At 39.9% G+C, this 25,013-nt stretch overlaps 1 protein-coding gene across 3 annotated transcripts in view; it reads right to left on the minus strand.

Moving 5' to 3' along the window:
- ZNF485 (zinc finger protein 485) overlaps positions 1-25,013 on the minus strand; it is a 26,235-nt gene continuing 1,222 nt past the window's right edge. Inside the window, exons 2-7 of one of the 3 annotated variants that reach the window (XM_038578110.1) lie at positions 15,009-15,314; positions 12,370-12,504; positions 11,735-11,821; positions 9,271-9,397; positions 8,814-8,909; positions 1-1,507 (exon numbers count right to left, since the gene is read on the minus strand). In XM_038578110.1, coding sequence (XP_038434038.1) covers positions 426-1,507; positions 8,814-8,909; positions 9,271-9,397; positions 11,735-11,767 — 1,338 coding nt within the window. In that variant the 5' untranslated portion in view covers positions 11,768-11,821; positions 12,370-12,504; positions 15,009-15,314 and the 3' untranslated portion in view covers positions 1-425. The other 2 variants (XM_038578109.1, XM_038578108.1) reach the window with 2 other exon arrangements.

Below are 25,013 nucleotides of genomic sequence, written 5' to 3' on the forward strand. Positions count from 1 at the left end.
TCAAAGATAACAGCTTTTGGACTTTATTTTACCAGGTGTTTTTTAATACACAGGATATATATGAACAAATAAAAATAGCTTTATTTTTTTAAATATAAATTAGACCACAATATGTAGATTTTCTGCAACTTGGTTTTTTAACTTGAACAAGGTATCATGGGGATATTTCTATGGCTCTATAAGAAGCTCTACCTCATTCTTTTTACTTCCTATATCATGTTCTATAGTAACTATTTCCAAATTGATAGACATTTAGGTTCTTCAAATATTTCACTAGTACAAACCATACTACAGTGAACATCCTCACAAGTGGGAAGTTCTCCAGGATACAGGTACACAGACTATTTTTCTTAAATGTATGATTTGTTGAATGCCTCTTCTTTGAGTATCAAAAGGAATAAACTACTTCTGCATGATTTACCACACTAATTACATTTGATGGCTTTTTCTTTGTTATGCATTTTCTTATGTTGTTTAAGGGCTGAACTCTGGGGAAAAGCCTTCCCACATACATTACATTCATAAGGCTTTTCTCCAGTATGGATCCTCTGATGTTCAACAAGGCCAGAGCTATGCCTGAAAGATTTCCCACATTTCTTACAGTGATAGGGCTTTTCTCCAGTATGAATTCTCTGATGTCCAATAAGGGTTGAGCTCTTTGTAAAGACTTTCCCACAATCATTACATTGATAGGGCTTATTTCCACTATGAGTTTTCTGATGTCCAGCAAAGGATGAGCTATACCTGAAAGATTTTCCACATTTATTGCAGTGATAGGGTTTCTCCCCTGTATGCATTCTTTGATGACTAACAAGAGTTGAGCTCTTCCTAAAGGTTTTTCCGCATTCATTACACTGATATGGTTTCTCACCAGTATGGATTTTTAGATGTTCCAACACAGTTGAGTTATCCCTAAAAGCTTTCCCACATTCATTACACTTAAAAGGCTTTGCTCCACTATGTATTCTCTCATGACGAGTAAGGGCTACATTCTGAGTAAAGGCTTTCCCACAATCATTACATTTGTAGGGTTTCTGACCAGTATGAATTCTCTGATGACGTAAAAGGATAGAGTTCTTTCCAAAAGCTTTTCCACATTCATTACATTTATGAGGTTTCTCTTTAGAATGAATTTTCTGATGATTAACAAATGTTGAGTGCTTCTTAAGGAATTTCCCACATTCAATACATCTATAAGGTTGCTTGCCTGTGTGAATTTTATGATGATTTAAAAGAGATGAGCTGCTCATAAAGGCTATTCCACATTCATCACATTTATGGGGTTTCTCACCAGTATGATTTCTCTGGTGGCAAATAAAAGAGGAATTATATTTGAAGACTTTCCCACATTCCTCACATTTATAATGTATCTTCTCTGTGGAACTTCTGCCCTCCCAGTCCAGGCCTCTTTCCATCATGACACTTTTTGTTTGCTCTCCCAGACCAAATCCTTCAGAAGTACATTGCTTTATGGTGGACATCTTTGTTTGAAACCAGTACTCCTGAACTGAAAAAAAAAAAAATTAATTCAAACATTTTCTATGTTGAAATACTAAAAGTGAGAACTGCACAGGATAAAAATAAGTTTCTATTCTACACAACTTAAGGATTGTGTAAAATTAATTCACCCCACTTTGATTCTTGCTAAGAAAAGATAGCAACACTAAAGATAAAAATAAGTAAGAGTCTAAAGAAATAGAAGGAATTATATAATACACTGTATTTAAAGAATGCAAGGAGCATCTAAGAAGTTGACAAGTTAGGCAGGTAACACAGAAAACACACATCCCCCAAAATAAATGAGAATATGAAAATAAACACATATCTAGAGAGAAAACCACGTATCCCAAAGCAAGTCATGATTGCTAGTGCAGATTCTTACAGGGTGGTACATTTGAGAACATTTTAATGTATTCAAAAATTTATGATTAGCTTTTTCTGAGAATTATTTTTAAAAATTTTATTTATTTATTTGAGAAAGAGAAAGAGCACAAGGAGAGGGAGCATCAGGCAGAGGGAGAGGGAGAAGCAGGCTCCCCGCAGAGCAGGGACCCTGACGTGGGGCTCGATTCCAGCACCCTGGGATCATGACCTGAGCCGAAGGCAGATGCCTAACTAACTGAGCCACCTAGATGCCCCTCTCTGAGAATTTAACAGAGAACCAATATTTAATGTCTCAGAGAGACAAAATATTTAAGGAACCAAAACAGTTCTCAGGCCAAAAGATTTTACTGTAATCTACATTTTTTAAACATATCTTAAAAAGAACATACCAATCAAATGGCAATTTTTTTTTTACAAAGTACACACATGAGACCCAAGAGAAAATAGGTAAGATGATTCTGACAAGTAGATTCTGAAAAACTAATGGAGCCAAATCTGTGATAAAACAAACATTGCCCAATTCTTTTACTGAATGAATTTTTTCTTATATATACACATATACATATATTTATATCTTTTATTATTTATATTTATTAGCCTGGGGAGAGATTCCATATATCAGATACTAGAGCTAAGACTTATTTTTTTAGAACAATTCAAGTGAAGCTGGGTGAGAAACAGCCCAGATCTTTCAAATGGCCTTTGATGGGATATACATTTAGTGCATAATGGTTAAAATAGAGAAAATTTCAAGATACTGATTGTTAAGGTAGGTGGAGGCAAACTAGCCATATGAAGAGAAATGCAGGCATATGGACACTTGTACTATGACAAAGGTAGCTTACAGAGCAATAAGGAAAAGAAAACGACATTAGCACTTGTAAGATGTGGGAGGTGGTTAAACATGAACCCTACCTCTTGCCATACACAAAAATCAACTCTAAGAGGATGATAAATCTAATAATAGGGGCGCCTGGGTGGCTCAGTCAGTTGAGCACCTACCTGCCTTCAGCTCAGGTCATGATCCCAGGCTCCTGGGATCAAACCCCATGTCGAGCTCCCTGCTCAGCAGGAGAGTCTGTTTCTCCCTCTCCCTACCTTGCTCATGCTCTCTCTCACTTGCTCTCACTCTCAAATAAATAAAATATTTTTTTCAAAAATCTAAAAGTAAAAGACAAACAATAAAATGTCTAGAAGTTAACACAAAAGAATGTTTTTAGGAACTTGAGGAAAGGATTTATTAAAAAGGATACAAAAAGCACTGACAAGAAAGGGAAAAAGATTAACTAGCGATCATTAAAATTAAGAATTTCTATTCATCAAAAGACCACTAATAGTGAAAAGCAAAGCACAGAAAGAAGGGTGAGACTGCATATGTAACCAACAAAGTGTTCTCTGAACAGATATTTCATGAAAGATGATATATAATGTTCAATAAACATTTTTAAATGTCCTCAACCTCATTAGATATAAGGGATAAGTATATTAAAACCACAATGAGATACACAACACACCCAAAGAATGCCTAGCTTCAAAAGACTGGCATTACCAAACATTGCTAAATATGGAAAAATGAGTAGTCTCACACACTGATGGTAGAAATATAAATGGCACAAACTTTTGAAAAACCATTTGGCATTATGTACTAATATGTGCATTTCCCATAAAATAAAAATTCTACTCCTGGGTATATGCCCAAAAGAAATGTATCCACACAGGGGCACCTGAGTGGCTCAGTGGTTGAGCATCTGCCTTTCGCTCAGGGCGTGATCCCCATCCGGGGATTTTCAGTTCACACTCCAAACCTACTGAATAAAAAACCCTGAGGGAAGGGCCTTCTAATTGTACTTAAGTATGCATTCTGATGCATGCTAAAGTTTTAAGAATCACTGATCCACAGCAAAGACAATGAATTACAGTGGTCAAATAAACTTTAGTGTTAGATTGAGGGAGGGAGGGGAGGATGGCTAATTACTGGGAAGGATCAACATGGGATTTAGTAATATTGCCAGTGTTCTCTTCCTTGACCTGAGTGCTGGCTACATAGTATTCAATTTAAAAATACGAATTAAAGGATGCCTGGGTGGCTCAGTGGTTGAGTGTCTGCCTTCGGCCCAGGGCGTGATCCTGGAGTCTTGGGATCGAGTCCCACATTGGGCTCCCTGCATGGAGGCTGCTTCTCTCTCCGCCTATGTCTCTGCCTCTGCCTCTCTCTCTGTGTGTCTCTCATGAATAAATAAAGTCTTTTAAAAAAATACTAATTCCGACTGTGTATATATGTATTTTTTATCAATTTTTCTATATATGTATTACATTTTTTAAAGGCTTTAAGAAAGAAAAAGGAAGGCTAGCTTATGAGTCTCTTAATACTTTGATCAGAGAAATCAAAATACAAATTGTAAAATATCTAATAGTCATGAAAACCATATTAGAACTTCTTGTAATGAGACTGGGTGTTACACACAACTGATGAATTATTGAACACTATACCAGAAATTAAGTATGTACTATGTATGTTGGCTAACTGAATTTTAAAAATTTAAAAAAAATTTTTCTTAATTTTAAGAAAGATGATAGTTGAAAAAAGAAACTATTGAATACAGCCAAAACACTGCACAAAAGTTTAAAGCTTTGAATATTTATATTAAATGACCAAGAATGAAAATCAGTGAATTAAGTAAATAATTAAGAAGGTTAGAAAAAGTAAATAAACCTAAGAAAACAAAAGAAAAAAGAAATTAGATTAAAAAACAGAACATAATACATAAATACATCTAAGAACTTTTTTAAAAAGCAAAAGAGTTAATAAATTTTAAAAAGATAAATAAATAATGTAAGAAATCAGCACAAAGTAATCATAACTATAGAGGATATTACAAAAAGAATCATAGGGGTGCCTGCTGGCTCAGTTGGAATAACACACAAATCTTGATCTCAGGGTCATGAGTTTGAACCCTGCATGGCGTGTAGAGGTTATTTTAAAAAATAAATTAAGTAAACTTTTAAAAAATACATAAAAATCAAAAAGAATCATAAAGGCGATTTTGTTCAAAACTATACAGATAAATTTGAGAAATTGAATTACTGGTTATTTTTAGGAAATGGTAAATTATCAAAACCATTTATAATGGTTTTGAGAGGGAGCAAAAATCTATTTGGACAAGTTACTATGAAAGAGAGAATATTACCAAATAATTACTCCCCAGTGCCTCTCCCCTGCTCCCTGACATTAAAAATAAACAAGTAAAAACAAAACACGTGCCAAACTTTCAGGGAAAGAATTCAGGGAACCAGTTATCATGTGAATTAAACCATACCAGAGGATGAAAATAGGAAAGGTCTAAAAAATAATTTTAAGAGGTATCACAAAACTGAAATCAAAACCTAATGAAAATGGCCCTACAAAAAAGAAAAATGTAAATAAATTTTTATAAGTATCAGTACAAAAACTTACACAAAAGATTAGCAAACAGAATCATCTACTGGCATATTAAAAAAAATAATGTAATGATGTCATAACCAAGAGGGTTCTATTAAGAATGCAAAGTCATTAAGATAATTGAGGATAAAATTTACTATCCTAACAGATCAAAAGGGAAAAGAAAGATATCTCCATACAGGCTGGAAAAGCATTTGATAAAATCCAATACCCATGGTTACTTTTTAAAAAATAATTTCTTAATGAAATAAGTGAATTAAATACTTTCTTTACACAATTCTTACACAATAACACAAAATAATTAGGTGAGAAAAACACCCATGTTTAAAGATTTTGAAATAAACTATGACACAAAGAAAGAGACATACAGAAAATTCATGCAAAAGTATATATAGAAAAAAAATGAGAGCCAAGTGCAAAGAATTACAGAGAAGAGAAATTTAAAAAGACCACAAGAAAAGGGAAGTAAATGCTTCCTCATCATTAATATCCCAGCTAAACGGGAGAATCCTACACACAATGCCATTAAAGACACAAAAAGACAATCATATCCATCATTATCATTACTGTTGATAACCCAAAAAAAGTCAATATAAAACAATATAAAAGAAACTTTAGGGATCCCTGGGTGGCGCAGCGGTTTGGCGCCTGCCTTTGGCCCCGGGCATGATCCTGGAGACCCGGGATCGAATCCCACGTCGGGCTCCCGGATGCATGGAGCCTGCTTCTCCCTCTGCCTATGTCTCTGCCTCTCTCTCGCTCTCTCTGTGTGACTATCATAAATAAATAAAAAAAAAAAAAGAAAAGAAAAGAAAAGAAACTTTAGGGACACCTCGGTGGCTCAGTGGTTGAGCACCTGCCTTTGCCTTAGGTCATGATCCTAGGGTCCCAAGGATCAAGTCCTGCATCGGGCTCCCTTTAGAAAGCCTGTTTCTCCCTCTGCCTATCTCTGTCTCTCTCTGTGTCTCTCATGAATAAATAAATTCTTTAAAAAATAAAACAAGGGGATCCCTGGGTGGCTCGGCGGTTTGGTGTCTGCCTTTGGCCTGGGGCGGGATCCTGGGGTCCCGAGATCGAGTCCCGCGTCGGGCTCCCGGCATGGGCCTGCTTCTCCCTCCTCCTGTGTCTCTGCCTCTCTCTCTCTGTGTGTCTATCATAAGTAAAAAAAATAAATCTTTAAAAATAAATAAATAAAATAAATAAAAAATAAAACAAACTTTAAAAAAATACATGAAGTATACTCCTGATTAAAAAAAAATCCAAATTAAAATTACAATAAAAGTTTTTAACTATCAGATTGGCAATTATCAAAAAGTATAACACTGTTGACAACGTATGATCAGACTGGCATTCATACGTTGTCAACAGGAGTATAAATGTATGGATACTGGTATTATCCACTATTTTCAAAAATATATTTACCCTTTCACCTAAAATTCTTTTTCTAGAATTTATCCTATAGATATACTGGTACTTCAGAGAATTGATATGTGTATCAATAATCATTGCATCATTATTCATAGTTATTGTGTCCATTAATAGGGAACTAATTACATAAGTTACAGTACATCCATAAAATGGAACACTATATAGCCATTAAAAAGTAAAACAGCATACACACACAAAAAAAGTAAAACAGTACTCTAAATGATGTAGGTATTTGAAATGATTTCCAAGATATGACAAGAGCAAGATTTAGAATAGTGTACTACCATGTACTTAAAAAAAAAAAAAAAAAGGAATACATGTATATTCTTGCAAAGCATACATTATATCTGGAAATTTCCACAATAAATTTACACAAAGATGCCTCTAGAAAGAGGAACTGGTATGTGAAGAAGGGTACATACCATTTGAACCATCTGAATTTTGTACCATATGCACTTCTAAAAACTAATTGGATTTTTGAATATGCAAAAAAGGAGTAGGAAGTGTAAAACATGGAATGGTTGTAAATCTTTGAATAAAGATTAATTAGTCTTCCAAATGGAAGAAATGTCAAAGGAAACATTGTTAGCTTTTACTACGTCTAAATTCTAAACACCTTCTATCAAAAAATACCAAAATTAAAACAGAAAGAACAAAGAACAAGAAAGAATGATTTACTACTGTTACTCTATAAAGAATCTACATAGGGGCACCTGTTGGTTCAGTGGGGTAAGCGTCTGCCTTTGGCTCAGGTCATGATCTCAGGGTCCTGGGATCAGCCAGGAGTCAGGCTCCCTGCTCAGCAGGGAGTCTGCTTGTCCCTCTCCCTCTGCCCTTCCCTTCTGCCCTTCTGCTTGTCCCTCTCCCTCTACCCTTCCCTACTCATGCTTTCTCTCTCTCTTTCAAATGAATAAATAGAATCTTAAAAAAAAAAAAAAAAAAAAAGAATCTACACAAAAATTTAGGGGAAAAAAGTTAAACATAGTAAGAACAAAAAGAATTACTGAAAAGTATTAAAAGCAAAATAAAACCAAAAACCTAGTTTAAACAAATTATGTATTATTGGTATCTTCCATGAAATACAGTTATAAAAGTTTCTCTGAGGATGATATAAGCAAAATAACAGTTTTTTAAGAAAGGAATACTGGGGGGAAAAAAAGAAAGGAATACTGGTAGGATAAATATTTTAGGTGAGAAAAACACCCATGTTTAAAGATTTTGAAATAAACTATGACACAAAGAAAGAGACATACAGAAAATTCATGCAAAAGTATATATAGAAAAAAATGAGAGCCAAGTGCAAAGAATTACAGAGAAGAGAAATTTAAAAAGACCACAAGAAAAGGGAAGTAAATGCTTCCTCATCAGTTTGTTAGCCAAAAATAGTAATTATCTGATAGTCAGGAAACTATGCTTACCCTTGGAATCTGCCACTGTTACAATATGATTAGAGATAATGGATATTAAAGCTAGAAAGGGATATGTAGTCATTTATTTTTTTAAAGATTTTATTTATTAAAAAAAAATAATTCATTTATTTATTCATGTGAGACCCAGAGAGAGAGGCAGAAACATACGCAGAGGGAGAAGTGGGCTCCATGCAGGGAGCCTGATGCAGGACTTGATTCTAGGACTCCAGGATCACACCCTGAGCCAAAGGCAGATGCTCAACCACTGAGCCACCCAGACATTCCTATGTAGTCATCTATTAAGCTAACGAGGAGAGAATTTGAAAGGAATCGAGAATGGATAGAAATAAAGTATATAGCCTGACAAGTGCCTGAAAACAGGAAGGGGCAAAAGCACACAAGGAGACTGAGGATTTTCAGAGTGAGATGTCATGGGCCTAAGGCCCTCAAGAAGGGAGCAGCTCTCCATAGGAATGAAGAGAAAAACTGTAAGTCATTTGGCAAAACAATGACATTAAAAAGAGGAAACTGGTATCAAGTGCCCCAGCCCTGCTTGCCCAGACATGGGCTCTCTAAGATGAGCCTTCTGACCAAGAATCCCTCAACATTCACTGTGCTCAGCTGCTGCTTGAAATGGTTCCCACCTCACTCACCTGAATAATTATCTGATGGGATCTGTTGTACTTCCATCCATGGCTCTGCCCCTTGCTCCAACTGGGTGATTAGTTTGGGTTTGGAAGAGAGAAATCCTATTGTAGATAAAGAAAAAGAAATGTGATTATGCTGGTGAACACAAGAGTTATCCCAAACCTCAGGGAGATCTCCACGTCAGGGAGGCCTAGAGAGTGGTATCAGGATGTCCAAATCATGTAGTTACAGATATATACAGGGAAAATTTAGAGAACTGGGCTAGACTGCACACAAAGCAGCCATCCTAAACTCTGTAAGGCTCTGACTTTCTGAGGGACAGAATGAGCAGTAACTCCAGCCTCTAAGCCTACACTAAAAACAAACAAAATCTCCCATTTACAATTTTCAAATACCCCATATATCCTGTGAAAACCCACAGTTGCCCAGGAAATCAATCTTGAGTTAAAAAGACATCCTTACCCACAGAAAGCAGATTCCCATAGTTTTCCAGCATCACATCTTTGTACAGGGCCCGCTGAGTGGCATCCAAGTATTTCCACTCAAACTGGGTAAAGGCCACAGCCACATCCCCAAATGTCAGTGATCCCTGCAAAATCAAATCCAATTCTGCTCATCCGGAAACTGTTTACACCCTTGACCCTGAAGTAAGGAACCAAGAAGTCCTCACTGGAAAAGGAAAGCAACATATTCAAGGCCAGCTTCTGATATTTCAGATGGTTTATGCAGAGGGAAGTGGAACACAATTAATGAAAGGCTCAAGGAATAAAATATACAACATGCTAAGAAAGCAGACTTGCCACACAGGAACAAAACATTAAAAGAAGCTAGAAAATGAAGCTAGGAATAAGGGGACCTCGTGGCCCCTCATTTCAACCACACTGCCCTCCTTATGCTCTTCCAACACACCAATCATGCTCCCTCCTCTGAGCCTGGCATTTGCTCATCTCTCACTTTGTAGGTCTTTGCATAAATGTTACCTCATCAGAAAGTTCTTTTTTCTCTTCTCCCATTCTCTACCACTCTCTATCTCATGACCCACTTCACTTTTTTTTTTTTTTTTAGGATTGTATTTATTTATTCATGAGAGACAGAGAGACTCAGAGACACAGGCAGAGGGAGAAGCAGGTTCCATGCAGGGAGCCCAATGTGGAACTTGATCCCAGATCTCAGGATCATGACCTGAGCCAGAGGTAGACGCTCAACCGCTAAGCCACCTAGGAGTCCCCCACTTCACTTTCTTCACAGGATTTCTCACTACCTGGCAGAATCAGATCTATTGTCAGTATTATCTATAATGTGAGCTCCAAGAGGTTAGGGACCACCTGTGTCATTGCTGTCTCACCAGCCTAAAATTATGCCTGGCGCATTTTGGAAGTGTTCAAGGATCTGTCATTCAACAAATAAAATGAAACTCCAAGACATGCAAAGTAACATTAGCTTTATCCTAGAATTTACTGGGAAACAATACATATTTGTCAATTTCCTTTCATAGCAATAGCAACTTAATATGTACCAGGCACAGTGCTAAGCCCCATTATATATAACATTTATCTGAACTTTCACCAGGACTATCCATAAGGTAAACCTATTTTATAGCTAAAGATACTCAGGCTCAGAGAGTTCAAAAACTTGTTCAAAGTCACTGAGCTGCTTGACTACAGTATGAAAAGAAGCTATAAAAAATGGTAATGAGACTAGAGCAATTTTGAAGACATGGCTATGACATATCAAAAGGAAGAAAATGGATAAAACTAAAAAATACATATGCAGAAGTGTTTCAAATGAAATAACTTGTGTGATAGGAATATGGGTAATCTTTAATTTTTTAAACTTTCTGTTACTCTTAATTTTTATAATACTCAAATACATACTACTCCTGTTAACTTCTCAAAATCCTTCAAAACCCAGTTTTCTGCAGGATAAAGGCAAACTCTAGCTTGGCATTCTAAACTCTGAATGTTTCCCAATTTCTCTGGGCCCAGTTTGTTCCTGTTTCAGATGTAATAGCTTCACTCATGTTGTAGCCTTCACCTAGTCACTCCATCCTCTGCAATTATGCAAGCTTCATTTAATCTTTGGGAAGAACTAAGAGGATTACCACCACTACTACCACCCTCCCCTCACCCTGAACATCAAGAGCACTATTATCACTGTGCCGTGTGTTATCACTCAGACACTAGGGCCTCTCCTTATATGATAAATGAGCCTGTTTCTCATCTTCTTTGAGTTGGCGGCCCCTTTGAGGTGAGCGCTATACTTTACCTACAAAGTATTCTTCAGTTTCTAGCACTCTATAAATCATGGGTAGCAAAAGTCTATTCAGTGAACAACTGTAATGGGTAGAGAGGACTTGGGGCACCTGGGTGGTTTAAGCTGGTTAAGCGTCTGCCTTTGGCTCAGGTCATGGTTCCAGGACCCTGGGATTGAGCCCCACATAGGACTCCCTGCTCAGTGGGTTCCGGGAGCTTGCATCTCCCTCTTCTCCACACTTGTGCGATTTCAGTCGCTATCTCTGTTTCTTTCTCTCAAATAAATAAAATCTTTAAAAACAAAAAATGTGGGGACACCTGGGTGGCTCAGTGGTTGAGCCTTTGGCCCAGGTCCTAATGTCCCGGTCCTGGGTATGCCTGTGTCTCCCTCTGCCTATGTCTGCCTCTCTCTGTGTCTCTCATGAATAAATAAATAAAAGCCTTAAAAAACAAAAATAAAAACCAAAAAAAAAAAAAAAATGGGCAAAGACGACACGAAGGGACAACAGTGGGGAGAGATGTCCTTTCTCTGTAAAGCTGCATAATCCAGGACTGGCTCAGGCAACCTAACTTGGTCCAAACACAGGGCAGAGTATCTTCCAGGCAAGAAGTATAAACCCAACTTCACTTTGAAACGGTGGCAATTTCTCGGGGAAAGTTGAAATCAAACTTGCCTGGATCTGGGCTCTTGGTAGTCTTGGGGCCATCTGTCTCCTGAACTGTTCTCCCAGGCAAGGGCAAAGAATCCTGAATAAGCCAATCTGGGAAAGAAGAAAGGAAATATGAGGAAGTCCCTCCATGTCCTAGACTAGCTAGAACTTGCTCTCTGCAGGCTGGACACGAGCAGTCCTCCACCCTCCCTGCTCCCCACGACGAGGGCGGACACAGGAAGGTGGTTCAGGCCAGGGCCCTGGGTCTGCAGTCTGGCCCCGCAGGAGGCTCCAGGCCCAGCTGTCAGTCGGTCAGTCTGGCACCCTCGCCAACAAGGCGGAAAGTCTCGTCAGTGACTCCATCTCCGGGCCTCAGTGGAAGCCTTTAAACTTTGTCAGGCGCCAGACTCGGGCGGCCCCTCGCTGGGGCACGGCTCCTCGGGGTGGGGCCCCAGCCACATCTGCGGTCCCCTCCGGAACCTCCTGAATCCCGGGGAACACAGGGGCGCACCAGGTCTCAGAGCCCCAGCTCGGTGGCGGCAACTTCAGAACCGAGCTGGGCGGGCAGCGCGGGGAGGCTGCGCGCGCCGAAGAACTGCGACCACCCGAGGTACTGGCCGCCGACACCCACGAGCTCGCAGGAGCCTCGCTTTACTCACACGGAGGCCCCCAGGGCCGGAAACGGAAGCGGCTGCCGGCGCCTCTGGGAAATGTAGTCTCGGGAGCTGGCCAGGCGGTCTCAGGGTCTCCGGGTCTCCATCCTACGCTTATCACTCGTGGCCGGCGGGGGGGAGCTTTGAAAAGTAATTGGGCCTTGGTCACAGCTCCAGAAATTCTGGATTAATGCTCTGGGTGTAGTCCTGGCATCGGGATTTTTTTTGAGGCTCCCAGGTGATTCTAGTGTGCAGCCAAGATTGGCGGCATCCAACGCTAGAAACATGCAAATCTGTGAGATATGGTTTATGTTTCTTTGGGGCAGCTGTTTATGATTGATTTGTTCACTTGTTTCCAAGTTATCTCATTTTTATTTTAAGCAAAGAAAATGCATATTAGAAAAGTAGAGCACCCAAGGTGCCTGGGTGGCTGTCAGGTTAAGTGTGTGCCTTCCACTCAGGTCCTGATCCCAGGGCCCTGGCATGGAGCACGCATCTGGTGTCTTGCTCAGTGGGGAGCCTGCTTTGCCGTCTCCCTCTGCCTGCCATTCCCCCCCTGCTTGCGCTGTCAAATAAATAAATAAAATCGTTAAAAAAAAAAAAAAGCACCCAAAACACTAGATTTTCTGTTTGTTGACATAGAAGATGCAATAAGATTAAATCCATTTTTGAAAAATGTGTAAATATCTCGAAAAAAATTCCTACTTATAAGCTCCAGGAATTGGACAACTCAGGAAGGAAAATGTATCTCTTTTGTGCAATTAGGACTTTTTATTTAAAAGACTATCCCTCAGAAGGGGACACTTATTCACCACATTAACAGTGATTAACCAGTGCCCTTCTAAATGCCACTGACTATTCTAGATGGTAAGGCTAGAGCACTTGACAAGGACTCCCTCCTTAACCAAACTTTGGCCAGGATCCTCTGAATCCTCTTCTAGAAGGCCTTGTCTTTTCTTTAGTGAGCCCAATTTTAGCAAAGAATCCTACTAAGCCAGTTCAAGAATTCCCCAACCCGGGATCCCTGGGTGGCACAGCGGTTTGGCGCCTGCCTTTGGCCCAGGGCGCGATCCTGGAGACCCCAGATCGAATCCCACATCGGGCTCCCGGTGCATGGAGCCTGCTTCTCCCTCTGCCTGTGTCTCTGCCTCTCTCTCTCTCTCTGTGACTATCATAAATAAATTAATTAATTAAAAATTAAAAAAAAAAGAATTCCCCAACCCTTGGAATCCAATCAAGCTCTTCTTTCCCCACCCTTGATATTACACTCTCCCTCCCCCCACCTTGATATCTAACCAATTTCTTCATAGTCATTTTCCATTTACTCCCTCACCCTATCAGCTGGCTATAAATCCCCACTTGTCCCTGTTGTATTGGGAGTTAAGTCCAAGTTCTCTCCATATTGCAATGCAATAAAGTCTTGAATAAAGTCTTCTTTGCAAGTTTCAAAAGGTGTCATATTATTTCTCTTTAAGGCAGTGAACAAAACAAATAATGTCCCTCCCCTCAAAGATCTTACATTCAAATGGACATCTGAAAAAGAGAGATTCAACAAAATCAGGATAAAAAGGAGAGAAAAGGATTCTTATTTAATATAGAGCTTTAAAAATGTCCACAATAGGGACGCCTGGGTGGCTCAGCAATTGAGCGTCCACCTTCAGCCCAGGGCGTGGAGTCCCGGGATCAAAAGTCCCACATCAGGCTCTCTGCAGGGAGCCTGCTTCTCCCTCTGCCTGTGTCTCTGCCGCTGTGTGTGTGTGTGTGTGTGTGTGTGTGACATGAATAAATAAATAAAATCTTTAAAAAAAAATATCCACAATAGCCAAACTGTGGTAGGAGCCAAGATCTCCTTTGATAGATGAATGGATATAGAAGATGTGGTATACACACACACACACACACACACACACACACACTGGAATATTACTCAGCCATGAGAAAGGATGAATACCTACTATTTACATCAACCAGGATGGAACTGGAGGGTATTATTTTGAGTGAATAAGTCAATTGGAGAAAGACGATTATCATATGGTTTCACTCATATGTGGACTATAAGAAATAGTGAAAGGGACCATAAGCGAAGGTGGGGAACTGAGGAAGGAAAAATTAGAGAGGAAAACAAATCATGAGACTCCTGACTCTGAGAAACAAACAAAGGGTTACAGAAGTGGAGGTGGATGGAAGGATAGGGTAACTGGGTGATGGGCATTAAGAAGAGCACATGATGTGATGAGCACTGGGTATTATACTATATGTTGGCAAATTAAATTTAAATTAAAAAAATAGAGCTGTAAGGACTGGCCCCTTTGTTAAGAGATCATTTGTGCAGAAGTCAGAAGGAAGTGAAGTAACAAGGAGTATATCTGTGGGAAGTTAGTTTCTGGCAGGTAAAATACCAGATACAAAGCAACTACAGAGTGTGCTTCATTTATTTGAGGAACAGCAAAAGGTCAATGTAGTTAAAACACTAAAGACAGGTAAAGGCTAGATCATGTTTGTGATGTAATTTTACATGTCAGCTTGATTGGGCTAAGGGATGCCCAGACAACTGGTAAAACATTAATTCTGGGTATGTCTGTGAGAGTGTTTCCAGAAAAGAAAGATTAGCATTTGAATCAATAGACTGAGTAAAGAAGATCTACCTTTACCAACATGGGCAGACATAATCCAATCCACTGAAAGCTCAGTTGAACAAAAAAGTGGAGGGAGTATGAATTCTCTTTCTTCTTGAGCTGAGACATCCAATTTCTCTTGTCCTCAGACATCTAAGCTTCTGGTTCATAGGCCTTCAGACTTTAGGACTTCCTCCAGCATATCACTCCTCCCTTCTCAGGCTTTCAGCCATTGGCTCCCATGGCTCTCGGGCCTTCACATGTAGAACTGAATTATACTGCCAGCCTTACCAGTTCTCCAGCTTGCAGATGGCAGATCATGGGACTTCTCAGCCTCTATAACCAAATGAGCCAACTAATTAATTAATTAATTACACATATCCTATCATTGTTTCTCTGGATGACCTAATACAATATTGGTCCATTTAGTACAAGGAAGAACATTGGCTCTTACTTTGAATAAGATAAGAAGCCATCAGAATGTGGGGAATTGGAATCCTCATGCATTGTTGGTAGGCTCATAAAATGGTGTGGTCACTCTGGAAAACAGTTTGGTAGCTCCTCAAAACTTTAAACATGGAGCTACTATATCACTCAGTGATACCATTCCTAGATGCCTACCAAAGAGAAATGAAAATATACATCTACACAAAAACTTGTACACAAGTGTTCATAGCAGTGTTATTCATAAGAGCCAAAAGTGGGAAAGGCACAAATGTCCATCAACTGTCCATTTTATCCACTGCACTACAGCAAGGGTCTACTGCAATGGATAAAAAAAGTATAGTATATCCAAATAGTGGAATATCTGGCAATAAAAGGAATGATGTATTGATATATGCTACATAATTGATAAACTTTGAAGCAATACTAAGTAAAAAAAGATAGTTATAAAATACAATATAATTCCATTTATACAAAATGTCCAAAAAAAGACACTTCTCAGAAACAGAACATGTATTAAACATATTAAAATATATCCTGCCAGTAAATGGAGGGAAGAAGGAATGTGGAGTGACTGTTAATAGGTATGAAGTGATGGCGGATGATAAAATGTTCAAGACAGAAATTACATTTGTTTCCTAGGGCTATCATAACAAAGTACCACAAACGTAAGAAATAGAAGTTAATTTTCTCTGTCTGGAGGCTAGAAGTTCATTATCAAGAGAGGCTGGTTCCTTCTGAGACTTTGGGTAGAATCCTTCCTGGACTCTCCCTAGCTTCCTTTGGTTGCTGTCAATCCAATTTCTTGGCTTGAATTCTCCTGTGTATCTGTCTTCATATGGTATTTCCTCTTAGAACAGCTAGATTTATTGGATTAGAGCCCACCCTAATGACCTCATCTTAACTTGATTATATCTACAATCCCATTTCCAAAAAAGGTTACATTCTGGAGTTACTGGGCATCAGGCCTCAAGTATGAAGGGGGAGGGGGAGGACACAATTCAACCCACAACATTTAGTTTTGTGTTTTATGTTTTGTTTCTTAATGTTTTACCTTTAATACTCTCTAATTTATTCTTAATAAAATTCACATAAGAGAAAGGATCTAAATTTGTCTCAAATGATTGGATAATCTTTCCAGCGCCATTCATTGAAAGGTCTATTCTTTCTTCCAGTAAATGAAATGCCATCATTATCTTATGCCACACTATACTGTCTCTCGAACAAAAGTTTGAGAGATTTCTTAACCCGTGCTGCTTTTCAGAAGCACAGGGCTCAGCACACAATGTTACATTGCACATCTAGTTTTAGGTGTACAATATAGTGATTCAACAAGTCTATACATTATGCTGTGCTCACAAGTGTAGCTACCATCTTTCACCATACAACTATTATAATACCATTGACTATATTCTGTGTTGTATTCTGTGTTGTACCTTTTATCCTCATGACTTATTGACAAAACATTGTTGACCGAAAAAAAAATTAGTTTCTAAAACAGCCTGTGTAGTATAATCCCATGTAGTATCTCACATAGTAATGAGATAATGCCAGAAACATGCTCAGCAAGGGTCTACTACAAGATATGACTCAATCTTATGCCAAGTCCCATGCTAAACTTTCTACTTGAATTATCTCATTTAATACTTAAAGCAACTACAATTACTATTCTCACTAGCAAAAAGTTTTTGTTACAGAAATTTCAAAATATGCACAACACAGAATAATATAACTAGTCTCCATGCATCCATAACCCAGGTTCACAAACATCAAGAGCATGCCAGTTTTATCTATCACCCTTCCTCTCTTACTGACCTATTTAATCTACAAATAATCAGGTACATATCTTACCTATGGGCACCTTATTTTTTTACATTATACCATTGTCACACTTAAAAAAATAATTCAAGAGACTGATATGCAAATTGACAATGGCAAGACCACATATAAAAATGGCCTGTAGGAACTATCCCAGGAAACCAACCTACAATCTACAATAACTAGTCCAGAAGTCAACCTGCTTGCAGACTGACTTATAAGAAATCAGAACGTCACCTCTAGCAATTAGCCCAGGCAGCCAGACTATCAATCACCCCCAAACAGGCCTTGATTAATAACTGTCAGTTACCCAAATTTGTCCCCACTTCCAGCTTAGGATTAATCAGAGAAAGCCAAATATACTCCAATCATATAGGATGCCCTCTTCTATGTAGCTATCCCTTTTCCCCTTGCCAACAGCCTGCAATCGGGGCATAAATGAAGCCTTCCCTTTTTTCCACTTTAAAACTTTACCACTCCACTGCCCTTTGAGTCTCTGCCAAAATGCAAGTGAACGAGTAAGTGCAGGAATAATGCTTAGGTGCATCTGGTAATGTGTATAATATAACTATGAGTTTTCATAGCCCTGGGGCTGTCTACCTGCCCCCCCCCCCCCCCCCCCCCCCCCCCCCCCCCCCCGCCCCAGAAGGCAGCACCAAGAGCTCTTCATTATTGCGCAGGACTAACTTCCTTCCTCTCGCCTCACTGCTTGCCTGGGGGCACTCGACCAATTGTCTTCTTTTCTCTGGGCCTCAATTCCCAGTCTGAAGAGTGAAGAGGACTGGATGAGACCCCTTATTACCCTCTTCATTTCTATGGTTATACAGCATTGGAGCACATCCTGGGGACAGTTTGGGAAACAGAGCAGGAGACATTCTTAGACTGTTCAGGGCTCTGGACAGAGAAAGTTCCGTGCTCCCCTGCTCCAACCAGAAGCCAAGCTGGCCAAGGAAAGGGCTCACATCCACAATGGAGCCCTGACCTCCCTTTTCTAGCTCCAACAGTGATTTCTCCAGCTTTCCTAGGAGTCCGCTGTGACCAGACCTGCATTTGCACCACCCTAGATGGCCTGGCATTTCTATATTGGCTTGATCCCCCAGCAGGCTGGACTGGGAGGCAGAGTCCAAGGGGTCCCACAGAAGTTCCTTTCTTCATCTCTCTTCTGGCCTGTTTCATCTGAGATCCCTTGAAAACATGAGATGACAGACAAATGCTCTATAGTGAAAGTGCTTCCAATTCCAAGGTGCTGAATTTCAATCCTGGCTCTGCCATTTACCAATAGCAGGAGCTTGTGCAAGTCATGGTCCCCTTTCTCTCTCATTCTCTGTGCCTTCAGCTTAAGACAAGTGAGGAGTAACCCCTATTTTGCAGTGCTATTAACAGGCAAGGATGAACATTGGGCCGTGAGCCCAGTGCAGAGCATCCAGGAGGAAATCAGTAAATGGAAGTTGTGTGTCTCCCAAGAGCTCTCCAGCCAAGACACCAAGACTGAGATGCTCCCTGGCCAGTGCTCCTCCAGGTCCCAAGACCCCACAGGCAGAAGATGCAGACCCCAAACGAAGACTTCTCAAACTTCCTCCCAGTGCACCTGGCCCTGGCAACATAAAGAACATCCTGGAAACGGGGGCTTAGCAGGGCCTCGATGGCCTCGGGAAACATACCATTACTGCCCTTCTCTGGGATCAGGGTTGAATCAGCTAAGGAGAGATGCCAAAAGGGTACTGGATAGGGGTAGGGCAGACTAAAATAAGACAGAAAAATAAAGCACGGTTAGATCATCCACATGGCAGATCAATTGCCTTGGAAAACAGATACAAACATTCCCATAAGCCTCAGTCCCACTATTTAGGCAAAAAGTTCCTTACGATATTGTGAGTCCCCCAAACAGGACTCCAGAAGGAATACTACTAACAAGTCTACATTCATAAATGTGACCACTTGGAAGCAATGAACCTAATCCCTGAAATCCAGAAACTACCCCACCCCCCAAAAATAGATAATCTGAATGGTCATATTAACTATTAAAGAAACTGAACTTGTGGGATCCTTGGGTGGCGCAGCGGTTTGGCGCCTGCCTTTGGCCCAGGGCACGATCCTGGAGACCCGGGATCGAATCCCACATCAGGTGGTATGTATGTATGGTGTATGGAGCCTGCTTCTCCCTCTGCCTATGTCTCTGCGCCTCTCTCTCTGTGACTATCATAAATAAATAAAAATTAAAAAAAAAAAAAAGAAACTGAACTTGTAATTTAAAATAAAAAGAAATCTCCAGGCTTACATTGTTTCACTGAAGAATTCTATCAAACATTCAAAGAGGAACTAACATAAATTTTAGGCGACCTATTCCAAAAAATAAGAGGAAATATGTCCCCACCTCATTTTATGAGGCCATTATTATCCTGATAACCCAAAGCAGGGTTATCAAAACAACAAAACAAGTACAGACCAATATCTCATTAATTGAGATGTAAAATTCCTCAATAAAATATTATCAAATCAAATCCGGTAATGTAAAAAAGGATTATATACCACAGTCAAGGGGAATTTATTCCACATATGCAAGATAGGTTCAGTATCTGAAAACCTAATATAATCTACCATATCAATACTAAAGAAAAAAAAAAACATTAAGATCATTCAACTGATAGAAGAAAAAGCATTTCAGGGTGCCTGGGTGGCTCAGTTGGTTAAGTGTCTGCCTTTGGCTCAGGTCATGATCCTGGAGTCCTGAGATTGAGCCCCCATCTGTCCAGGTTCCCTGCCCAGCGGGAATTCCGCTTCTCCCTCACCCTGTCCCTCTGTCCCTCCCCCCACTCATGTGTAAGCACATTTTCTCTCTCTCAAATAAAGAAAATCTTAAAAAAAAAAAAAAAAAGAAAAGAAAAAGCAATTTCATAAAATCCAACAACTACTCATGACAACAATACCCAGCAAATTATGAATAGAAAGGTAATTCCTCAAACTGACAAAGATCTGGGACGCCTAGGTGGCTCAGGAATGCCTGGGTGGCTATGCGGTTGAGCATTTGCCTTGGGGCTCGGGGCATCTGGGATCAAGGGCTGCTTCTCCCTCTGCCTAGGTCTCTGCCTCTCTCATGAATAAATAAATAAAATCTTTTTTTAAAAATTGACAAAGGCCCAAAGTTAACACTAAACTTAAATGTTAAATAAACAAACAAACAAACAAACAAACTTAAATGTTATGATCAAACGCCTTCTCCCTAAGATAGTAACAAACAAGGATGTCTGCTCTCATCTTACGCATCATAGTGCTGGAAATTCTAGCTAGTGCAGTAGGTCAGAAAAAACAAAGGGACAGAATGGAAATAAAGAAGGAAAATGAGCTTTAATTATAGATGACATAATTCTCTATGGGAGCAATGTCAAAAAAGCATTTAAAAAAGAAAACCCTCTGATAACCACCAAGTTTAGGAACATCACTGTGTCCAAGATCAACACACAAAAATTAATCACTTTTCTATATACTAAACAATAAATGTGAAAACTGAAATTTAAAATTATCTTTCCTGGGGATCCCTGGGTGGCGCAGCGGTTTGGCGCCTGCCTTTGGCCCAGGGCGTGATCCTGGAGACCCAGGATCGAATCCCACGTCGGGCTCCCAGTGCATGGAGCCTGCTTCTCCCTCTGCCTCTCTCTCTCTCTCTGTGTGACTATCATAAATAAATAAAAATTTTAAAAAAATTATCTTTCCTAAAAAAATAATTTTTTAAAAATTATCTTTCCTGGGGATTCCTGGGTGGCTCAGCAGTCTAGCACCTGCCTTCAGCCCGGGGCGTGATCCTGGAGTCCCAGGATCGAGTCCCACGTGGGGCTCCCTGCATGGAGCCTGCTTCTCCCTCTGCCTGTGTCTCTGCCTCTCTCTTTCTCTGTGTGTCTCTCATGAATAAATAAATAAAATCCTTTAAAAATAATAAAAAATAAAAATAAATAAATAAAAATACATAACTGAAAAAAATTGGGAATAATAATGTATTCTCTCACAGACAATAATGGGTGTTAAGCACATGCTGTGTATGAATATGGTCCTGTGGGAACATGCTGTGAAGGGGTACAGATTGTATTTATGTATACAGTTTGTGTGAATGAGTACGGGATCTGTTTGTAGGCGAGTTGATCACTGTCAGCAGAATGCCAGTCAGCATACATCCCAAGATCCCAGCACCATCCTGGGAGGAAATTCTCCAGGGATCATTCTCCAGGGATTCTAAACTGTGCAGAACACAATGTGATTATCTTTGTCCCTATAACAACCCCTGCTGAGGGCCCTCAACTCATCCCTACCAATACTTCCTGACATTTTCTAAGTACAATGCACCACATTTCAGTGGTAATTATCTTCAACCATACAGAACCCTGGAAAGTTACTGAAATACTTTCACTCCCTTTGCCTTCCTGGGGGTTTCCTTGAAAAGGTCTGTGATTACTGGGTCCCTTTCATAAATAAAGAAAACCAAGTCCTGAAAGGGAAAATTACATGGAAATGCAGGGTAATTATAAAGGGAATCAACTCTGAAGAACTCGTGCTTTGGAATATTAAAAAAAAAAAAAAACCTCTAGATTTGAATCCATTTTCCACCCTTATCATGAGACACTGAATATGCTTTTTGAAACTTTTAAAATGTAAAAGCTGTAAAATGGAGTCGCACAAACCTACCCTCTCAGTAAAGTGTATGGAAAAGTTACATAAGATAAAGGTATGGTATTTGGTATATATATATAGGCTAATTACTTGCTTAATTTGTTAAAAGACATAGAACCAGGATTATAGAACCTAACTGCTCTCCTAAATATTCCCTGATCCATTGATTCTGTCACCCTTGCCCTGACTCTCACTCTCTGATGTTCTCATCTACCTCTCATCCAATTTAGAGGCCACAGCTCATCACTATGGTTACCAGTCCTTTGTATATATGGACAACTCTTTTGTGTGTGTCTCACTAGTGATACTCTCCTGATAAAACACCAAACCTGGTTGAATCCAATTCCCTGCCTGTTCTGTGCTTGTACTTGTGTAGTAGATGTAGACTGAGAAAAAACTTATAGCCGTGATGATTAGTCTCATTTTCAATTTATGACCACTAAGGTCAAGTGGGCCCTTAATGCTGCCCAGCTATCCTACTACATTTGCTTAGTCCAACCATTTTCTTAAATGACAACTTCACAGCTTCTCCTCTCCAAGCCTCTGACAACTCCTCCCATTTCACTCATAGCTGATGACTTTGCTTTCTATGAGAAAAGTACATTTGCCTACCTTTCTCTACTGGAATCTGTAGGCTCTACTTTCCAATCTGGTATCTCCTAGGAAGATAATTTGTGCTCCACAGACAAAAGGTAAGAAAGTAACTCAGAGGAGGAGATTGTCCAAACATGGTAGGTCACCCAAATGTGTCACTGTCCTAATCCCAAGAAACCAAATGTTACCTGATACAGCAAAATGGATTTTGTAAATGTGACTAAATTAAAGATCGCGAAATAGGGAAATTATCCTGGATTATTCAGGTAGGCCTGATGTAAGGCCTTATATGAGTCCTTAGAAGAACACAAGAAGAGTCAGTGCAAGAGAAGGTAATGTGATGACAGAAGCAGAGGTTGGATGGAGTCAAGCACTTTGAAGATGGAAGTAGAGGCCATAAGCCAAGGAATAGAGGCTGTCAAATGTACTTTGAAAAAGACAAGGAAATGGGCACCTGGGTGATCCCGGGGTCCTGGAATGAGTCCAGCATTGGGCTCCCTGCTGGGAGCCTGCTTATCCCTCTGCCTATGTCTCTGCCTCTCTCTGTGTCTCTCGTGAATAAATAAATAAAATCTTTTAAAAAAAAAGAAAAAGACAAGGAAACAGATCCTCCTCTAAGCCTCCAGAAGGAACCAGCTGTGCTGATACCTTGATGGAGCCCAATGAAACTGACTTCAGACTTCTGACCCCCAGAACTAGGAAAATAAATTTGTGTTTGCGTTTAATGCAATCCCATCGTTTAATGCAATCCCTATCAAAATATCATGGACTTTCTTCAGAGAGTTAGAACAAATTATTTTAAGATTTGTGTGGGGGATCCCTGGGTGGCGCAGCGGTTTAGCGCCTGCCTTTGGCCCAGGACGCGATCCTGGAGACCCAGGATCGAATCCCACGTCGGGCTCCCGGTGCATGGAGCCTGCTTCTCCCTCTGCCTGTGTCTCTGCCTCTCTCTCTCTCTCTGTGTGACTATCATAAATAAATAAAAATTTAAAAAAATAAAATTAAGATTTGTGTGGAATCAGAAAAGACCCCGAATAGCCAGCGGAATTTTAAAAAAGAAAACCATAGCTGGGGGCATCACAATGCCAGATTTCAGGTTGTACTACAAAGCTGTGGTCATCAAGACAGTGTGGTACTGGCACAAAAACAGACAAATAGATCAATGGAACAGAATAGAGAATCCAGAAGTGGACCCTCAACTTTACGGTCAACTAATATTCGATAAAGGAGGAAAGACTATCCACTGGAAGAAAGACGGTCTCTTCAATAGATGGTGCTGGGAAAATTGGACATCCACATGCAGAAGAATGAAACTAGACCACTCCCTTGCACCATACACAAAGATAAACTCCAAATGGATGAAAGATCTAAATGTGAGACAAGATTCCATCAAAATCCTAGAGGAGAACACAGGCAACACCCTTTTTGAACTCGGCCACAGTAACTTCTTGCAAGATACATCCATGAAGGCAAGAGAAACAAAAGCAAAAATGAACTATTGGGACTTCATCAAGATAAGAAGCTTTTGCACAGCAAAGGATACAGTCAACAAAACTAAAAGACAACCTACAGAATGGGAGAAGATATTTGCAAATGACGTATCAGATAAAGGACTAGTTTCTAATATCTGTAAAGAACTTATTAAACTCAACACCAAAGAAACAAACAATCCAATCATGAAATGGACAAAAGACATGAAGAGAAATCTCACAGAGGAAGACCTAGACATGGCCAACACACACATGAGAAAATGCTCCGCATCACTTGCCATCAGAGAAATACAAATCAAAACCACAATGAGATACCACCTCACACCAGTGAGAATGAGGAACATTAACAAGGCAGGAAATCACAAATGTTGGAGAGGATGCGGAGAAAAGGGAACCCTCTTACACTGTTGGTGGGAATGTGACCTGGTGCAGCCACTCTGGAAAACTGTGTGGAGGTTCCTCCAAGAGTTAAAAGTAGACCTGCCCTACGACCCAGCAATTGCACTGCTGGGGATTTACCCCAAAGATACAGATGCAATGAAACGCCGGGACACCTGCACCCCGATGTTTCTAGCAGCAATGTCCACAATAGCCAAACTGTGGAAGGAGCCTCGGTGTCCATCGAAAGATGAATGGATAAAGAAGATGTGGTTTATGTATACAATGGAATATTCCTCAGCCATTAGAAACGACAAATACCCACCATTTGCTTCAACGTGGATGGGACTGGAGGGTATTATGCTGAGTGAAGTAAGTCAATCGGAGAAGGACAAACAGTGTATGTTCTCATTCATTTGGGGAATATAAATAACAGTGAAAGGGAATATAAGGGAAGGGAGAAGAAAAAGACTCCTAACTTGGGGAAACGAACTAGGGGTGGTGGAAGGGGAGGAGGGCGGGGGGTGGGGGTGAATGGGAGACGGGCACTGAGGGGGACACTTGACGGGATGAGCACTGGGTGTTATTCTGTATGTTGGCAAACTGAACACTAATAAAAAATAAATTTATTATTTAAAAAAATAAATGTAAA

The sequence above is a fragment of the Canis lupus genome, chromosome 28, assembly GCF_011100685.1.
Source record: "Canis lupus familiaris isolate Mischka breed German Shepherd chromosome 28, alternate assembly UU_Cfam_GSD_1.0, whole genome shotgun sequence".
Taxonomy (NCBI): domain Eukaryota; kingdom Metazoa; phylum Chordata; class Mammalia; order Carnivora; family Canidae; genus Canis; species Canis lupus.